General features: G+C 46.5%; 1 protein-coding gene across 1 annotated transcript; it reads left to right on the top strand.

Moving 5' to 3' along the window:
- The first annotated feature begins 17 nt into the window (after nucleotides 1-17).
- On the top strand, nucleotides 18-6,340 carry ORC6 (origin recognition complex subunit 6). Its single transcript, XM_074158066.1, has 7 exons — nucleotides 18-97; nucleotides 442-571; nucleotides 1,376-1,539; nucleotides 2,658-2,747; nucleotides 3,824-3,936; nucleotides 5,181-5,255; nucleotides 5,646-6,340. The coding sequence occupies exons 1-7, from the start codon at nucleotides 33-35 to the stop codon at nucleotides 5,813-5,815; spliced, it is 807 nt and encodes a 268-aa protein (XP_074014167.1). The 5' UTR covers nucleotides 18-32; the 3' UTR covers nucleotides 5,816-6,340.
- Nucleotides 6,341-7,121: the final 781 nt, after the last annotated feature.

Raw genomic sequence — 7,121 nt, 5'->3', positions numbered from 1 at the left:
GCGGGCTGAGGGGAGCGCGGGCGGGAGGCGGCATGGAGGGCGGCGCGGTGCGGCGCCTGGCCGCCCGGCTGGGCCTGGCCGAGCCCGCCGTCGTCAGGTACCGCGGGGCAGCTCGGCGCCGGGCGAGCCCCGAGAGCGGCGGCGGCGGCCGCCGTTATCACAGGGCGGGGGGGTGTAGCTGGGGCGGGGGGGGATCGATGCCCTCCCTGCAGAGAGGGGCCGTGCGGCCGTCCCGGTTACGGCCCAGCAGCCCCCCGGCCGGGTGAGGCGCTGGCCTGGCCCGCGGGCCTCCCTGGGGCACGGACGGGCCTGGCGGCTCCCCCTTTCCCTCAGCCGCCCCTGGGGCCGGGCGGGCCTCGGGCCGGTTCCTGTCCCGCCGCCGGCACCGTCTTCTAACGGCGGTTTTGTTGACGGGGGCTCGGCGTGGCGGGTGTTTTGCAGAAAAGCTGAAGAGTACCTGCGGCTGTCTCAGGTGAAATGCACGGGGTTAATGGCCCAGATGACGGCGACAAGCAGCGCTGTGGTGTGCCTGGACCTGGCGGCTGGTTTCATGCAACTGCCGGTTGACAGAGTAAGGCACAGCGTGTGAGCCGGCTGGCTCCATAAGTCCGCTACGGTCATTCTTCTGGATAGCGCATGTTGGGAGCAGGACGGGGATAGCAATAACTGCCGTCACCCTGCCGCTGAACAGAGTTAGAGCTTTCACTACTCAAGAGTTTGAAACGGGGCAAATTGGGATGTGCCGTAGTCGCTTCACAAGTTGAGCTTGCTTTGTTAAAAATTTCAGCGCTTTTAAGTTACAAACAAACTACCAGCAAGAATGTCAAATTTAAGATCTGTCCCTTTTACTGAGGAAAGGAAGCTGTGGCTCCAAGGAATCCCTCTCTCTGGTGGTACCTGTAAACCTCCACCTGCAGACTCGCCAGGTAAATGGCACTGAGCTGCCAAAGTAATGTCTGGTACAAGATGTTCTTGATTGTCAGTTCACAGACAAAGAGGAACTTAATTGGACCTAACCCCATGAGGAGCAACATGAAAGTATTGCTCAACTTTTCAAGTCGCCCAGATCTTAGTTACCTTTGTTTTCAGCCACCTTGTGATAAAAGGGCCACGTCATGTATGGAAAAGAAACCTCACTTCCAGTTAAATGGTCTAAAAATAACACCACATTAAAAGATGTGACATTCCTAGGTGGTTAATCTTTTTGTGTACAGTCAAAGCTTACAGTATTCATTGCACAAATTTGTTTAATATGGCAATTGAACTTAATTTTATGATGTTGTGCAGTTTCTCCCTCGTCTGTTTTGGTTGCCTGAATAAGATGTTGGGAAGGAATCTCGCTAATTCATGGGGTTTGTCTTTGTCTTCTTGAAAGAGCTATTTTGTTAAACTCTCCGGTTTGAACAAGACGACCTACCAGAGCTCCATGAAGTCTTTGGAGTGTTTGCTAGAGGTGAACCCCAGACTGGGAATGCGAGACTTGGCTGTGCAATTCTGCTGCACAGAGGCAGTGAGCACTGCTTCAAAAATACTGCAGAGGTGAGGAAGCTCTCGTGAGCACACTGGTAAACACTAGTAAGATTCTTTGTTGTGTGAAGATGTGTAAAGAGCTTGATGGTTTGGAGGGCCAGGTATCTCCTACTGACCGGAGTGCTGAGGTGAGTTGTTAGCACTGACACTCCAGTGATTTATCTAGGCCACTTTTTTAGAAGATGTGTCAGAAAGACTGAGTGTGGGCATCTCAGTAAGTCATTGTCTGAGTCCTAGTTCTTCAACTGGGAATAGTATGAAAAATGTAGGACTCTTAGTCCCTGTATTTGTCCATAGCGTTACGTTGTCTTCCATTTAACTGCAGATCGTGTCACAGTTCAGATGTAATGCTCAGTAGAACTGGAGGAGCAGATCTCTAACAATGCACAGTACTCTATCTGTAAAAGCAATAGATGGAACACTTCAATGGACATTCAATAGATTTAACTAAAATTTTGCACCCTGCTCTTGTTAAAGTATGTGTTACAATCGCTGAAGAGTTTTCTGGAGTGCTGTCACCCTGATAGCACATGTTTAAATGCTGTTAGGGATTTAGAATATCCTGAGTTGCAGGTCAGTGAACAAAGGCTGTGTATGCTTGTCGGTGCTACAAACTACACAAAAAAATAGATTGGGGACAGTTGGACAAGAAAAAACTTAATTCTTCTTTAGTGCTACACATCTGTCACATCACTTCCTGTATTTAAGCCTTCATCTGTGTAATATACACGTTAGAGGAATCAGAGAAACTGTAATTCTACCCTCTATTATAGGATGGATTTATGCAAAGCATCTTATTTTAACTTTCTGATGTAAGGTAGACATAAAAGTGCCGTGTGGATAGGCAGCACAAGAAATAGATTTTACTGACATGCTTAGATCCCGATCCCTAATTTAAAATATCTTTAATTCAAAAGGAGGAGGTCATCTTGATTCCCTTCTTTTCCCTAGTCACTCTTGCTCTTCTCAGCCAGTAGCAGCTGTTTCTGCTTGACTGGGTTGCAAAGGACCAAGTAATCCAAGAGGAGACCTGTTTAACTGCCGAGTACCATGTGACAAATTCATTTCAACAGCTTCATTGGAGGCAAATGCACTATACAGTTATCTCTCTTATTGCTGTTCTTCAGGTATGAATCCAGCCTCTCTGAAGCACAGCAAATGGACCTTGATTTCTCAAAACCGCTGTTTATAACAGCTGCACTATTCACGGCATGTAGGTGAGTACAGCTTGAGGGATCTTTTATGGGTTTAAACGCTTTGTGAGACACCAAACAGAAACAGCGCTTACAGTGTTAGCAGCTGATTCATTCAGCATGTCTGAATAGTCTGAAGGGTCTTGCTTAGTGCATCTTGCTGCCCTGGTCCTGGAAATGGAGACAGCTGTAGCAAACCAAGCCATTCCTGCAGTGAAGTCTTCAACCTATACTGCATTTGCCTTCAGGAGAAAGCAGAAGTGTTATATCAAATATACGGAAAAGGATCTTGAGTTACTTATCGTAAAATAAATGAAATTTATCTTCCCGGGTGTGTAAGTGGATGCTGTGGGAAATTCCATGGCCGTGGCTGTAGAACTTCTGTTAGAGTTTTGCGCTTCATCCTCCTTCTTCTCAGCCTAACCAGCATAACATCATTCCCTAGTAACATTTTCAGGTTTAGTGGGAATTTTTTTTCCCTTGTCAGGATAGATTTGAGCTGGGCACGAAGCAAAAAGTGGCTTTTCGTGAGATACTCCTCAGGGTGGAAGAATGGCGACTAGCTTACTTGTGAGCACCAAGAAGCAGCCATTCTGAACAAGGAAAAAGCTTTGGGAGATGGATTGAATAGCTGTAGGCCTGCATCAGCTTGGAAGCTGGGTGTCAGGAGCACGTGACTCTGCCAACCCTTTCTTTATCAGTATTCTGCCTCGTAAAAATCTTAGGAAGCGATTCAGGTGGTGTGCAGTTGCACGGCTCCTGACAGATGTTCTCTTGACACACGGGTCCCATTCATCTTTTTGCAGTAGTGGGATTTTGTCCTGGTTCTCTCAAAATCTGAAAAGTACCTTTTCCTGATAGAATTTCCTCATGTCACTTGAACTAACCCTGGGTCTCAATTTCTGAGCTGTATTGACTGAGTAGCGTAGGGGTCTGTTTTTTAAGTAATTTGGTTTCTGAGCGAGACAAGGACTAGATAGGACAAAAACTCGGGTCTACCTTCCCAATTCTCACAGGCAGCGTTGGTATAGTAAATATCACCTCGTCTGAGTGATAGTTGCTTGAGTATTGCTTTGTACAGAGATAACTTTCTCTTGTAGGCGTTTGAAGCTAAAAGTGGAAAAAACTAAAATGTTGGCCACATCTGGGGTGAAAAAAGCAATATTTGACCGGCTGTGCAATCAGCTGGAGAAGATAAGTCAGCAACTCAGCAGTAAGTTTTTCGGCTTTATCCCTGTACCACAGCATACCCATCGCCTGGCCTCACAGTGCCCCATCCTTTTCCACTGGTGATTTTATTCTGATCACTTTCAGCCAAACCTGCCCATCCATTCCAACATGTTTTCCATAGCCCAGTTCCCAGTCACAGTAACTGCTTCTGGGGAAGTCAAAACAGCTTAGCATATGTCAAGGCCAAAAATAAATATTTTCCTCTCTTCTCAAATGCTCACTGTTCCTTACATTCTCTGCTGCTGCAATTTCTTGCTTGCATCTCCCATACTACCTGACCTATCTTGAATTCCTCCTTCTTGCTTGCTTTCTACATCCCGTTAACATGGCAACATGACACACAAATTAACATAAACATCTTGCTACCTCTCTGTTGCCTTGGACTGACTCACTTCTGTGTTTTCCTTTCCCCCACTGCAGGATTAACAAGCCTAAGCCTTGCTTTTCTGGTAGTAATTCAGCCATTACCTGACGCCATCCCTCCACATATGGCTGGCAAACGTGAGGAACCTTTCTCACCTGGTCCTGAACCTGCAGCTCTCTCCGCTTCTTTTTGTGGAGGAGGAAGATTGAAATACGACACACATCTTCCTGTCCTTATATCTCTGCTCCTTCCTACTTGCCTCCTTTTTCCTTTCCGAGGCTTTCATTCCGACTCTCCCACTGACAGTAGCCCTGCTTCACCCTGTCTTCACGCTTTATATCATGAAGGTTTCAGGAATGTGCTGCCTGAATCCAAACCGAAAGCTGCTGCTCTCCCTAGGCATGGACCTTCCCATAGGGCAGTGCCCTATAAAAACCTCAAACCTTTCCCCGCCGCTAAAAGCAGCTGGGAGTTTGTGGATCAGTTCAGGGAAGAGTGTGCACCTGCACAGCCCCCAGCATGTTGTGGGCATCTATAATACAAAGTGTGGAAATGGGATAGAAGGAGAAAAAAATAACTGAGAATCCTGCCTGAGTAATCCAGCAGGGTAGCAGTGAGGTTTTGGGGTATGAACACGGTTACAAATGCAGCAGCAGCACTAGTTAAAGCAGCCAACCAGTCCGTGCAACCCTCAAAGTGTGCCGGCACCTATGCACGTAGACCTTCAGGCTGGACCAGGGAACTGCTCTGAGAGGGAGAATTCTGGAAGGTGGCACTGCTGCCAAAGAATTGCGTGTAGAACACCACCCGTGGAGCCCCAAACACCATTCACAAGTAAAGCAACTCACCTATTTTTTTTTTAGAAGACGACGTTCCACTGGCTGCAGAGACACCTGAAAGCTTACAGACCAACCTGGAACACTGGGAGAAGGAAGATGGTAAGTTGTGTTTAGCTGCGAACTAAAATCACCTCACCAGAGCAGTTCCGAGCTGCAGTGCTGCTCAATATTTTAGTTGTGTAATAAGCCATAACGTTCCGTTCCCAGCAGCCTATTCCATTCTGCAAACCACTGGCTAACGAAGGGACAAAGAGAACCTAGGAGACAGATAATGGTGTTTATACTGAGTAGTCCTAGTAGAATTAAGAACAACTCCTGCATTCAGACACGGAGGTGAAAAGGTGACCGTTCTGGTAGGAGAGGGGAGCAGCAAAACAGGATTAGATAACGCAGTGACAGACCTGTCTGTACATTTCCCTGCTGCCATGGTTATTCCCAGCAACATGTTGCCCCTGATTGCCTGTCTTGGACTTTCTCCTTCTCTCACAGGATCTGAAGATGATGAGGAGACGCCATGTAAACGGCCAAAGACTGAAACAAAGCAAGACTATGAAGAATGGAAAAAGAAAATCCTGGAAAACGCTGCTAAGGCGCAAGAGACGAGTAGGGGTGCTGTCTCTGTAGTGCCACCGAGTAATACCACTGCTGCTCGCTCGTAATTTTAACCCCCCCTCTGCTCTAACAAGAGTTCCAGTAGCCTATCAGTGTTGGCTGCCTGGTAGCCAGCTGATTTTATTAGTTAGCTTTTAAGTATTTAAGAATGTTATTTTTAGTAAATGACACCAGAATTGAGGTGATTTTACAAGGAGCTGGTCTGACTCCGTGCCAGGCTGGTACCTGAGCAGCTATGGCATTAGGTGGTAGAACAGCTTCATTCTGTTGCTGCAGGAAGCAGGTAGCGTTCTAATGACGTGCTACGTGTAAATAAGTTGTAAGTTTTATGTCCTTGGGCCCCTGGGTGGAAGCAGTCAGTGAAAAAAGAGGGAGGGGACCAACGGTGCCTTGTTAAACTGCAAAACCAGGAAAGGAAGTCAAACTGATTTTTTTATATATTTTTTTTTTTTTTTACTGTTGAAGAAATATTTAGTCACTGAATGTGACTTATTTTTATGACCTGTACAGGACTGACATCTCTTGTTCTTGTAAGGGGTCCCAAATATTCCAAGAAACAATAAAAATACTGGAAAGAAAAGCTTTGCATTATTCTTGGCACTTGTCATATATAAAACCCTTAGAGCACAAACCAAAAGCTGCACAGGAGATGTCTGTGCTTTAAGGAGGATGAGATCCAGGGGACAAGGACCTTCTCTGGGTAATACAGGTTTGTCGCCTCTCGCAGTCGTGAACTTGTGAAGAGGACAGAGTGCCCTGCCCTGCAGCCCTGCGCTTCCATCCCAGCTACTCAAACTGCAGTTTGTGTTAACTATTTTTTTTTTTTTTTTTTTTTTTTTTTTAGGAAAAATGGCAAGTTTTTGCAGTACAGGGCTGGTGTAACTGTAATAATAAAACCCATTTAGTCTTCTGCCCATTTCTCTTGCACGTTTTCTGCCTGGGGTGTGCAAAGAGAAGTTAACTTTCATAAACCCTTGTTTCAGAACAGCCTAGAAAACCTCAAGCATGCGTATGAAGCAAGATGAATTCTCTCATCTCTGAGCATTTAGATTTGAAACACTGCTCCCATGTGAGCTTCTCAACCGTATTTCAATGGCTTGCTGAACACCCCTGTGCTCACCTGGGTGACACTGATTGCACCAGGATTACGACAGTTGATCCCATTATCTGCTTTAGGTATCGGTGTATGGGGCCAGTTCTTTTTGTAATATTTCCTTACTGGTCCAGCGACTGGTCACCTGTGCTTTGTCCTTTTAGCTTTTTTGTAGACCCCAAAGCAAAACGCACCGGACATGGTGAAGCATCCCGTGAGGCTGCCGGGGTGGGTTTCGCTGTACTGCAGAACCACGTGAT

This window comes from Numenius arquata, chromosome 13 (assembly GCF_964106895.1).
Source record: "Numenius arquata chromosome 13, bNumArq3.hap1.1, whole genome shotgun sequence".
NCBI classification, from domain to species: Eukaryota; Metazoa; Chordata; class Aves; order Charadriiformes; family Scolopacidae; genus Numenius; species Numenius arquata.
Note: the sequence above shows the minus strand (reverse complement) of the source record. Positions and strands in the feature narration are given on the sequence as shown.

Coding starts and splice junctions, on each gene's coding strand:
- ORC6 (XM_074158066.1), top strand. CDS start 33: ATGGAGGGCGGCGCGGTGCGGCGCCTGGCCGCCCGGCTGGGCCTGGCC. Junction 98..441: donor GCCGAGCCCGCCGTCGTCAG/GTACCGCGGGGC, acceptor GGTGTTTTGCAG/AAAAGCTGAAGAGTACCTGC. Junction 2,748..3,823: donor GCACTATTCACGGCATGTAG/GTGAGTACAGCT, acceptor TTTCTCTTGTAG/GCGTTTGAAGCTAAAAGTGG.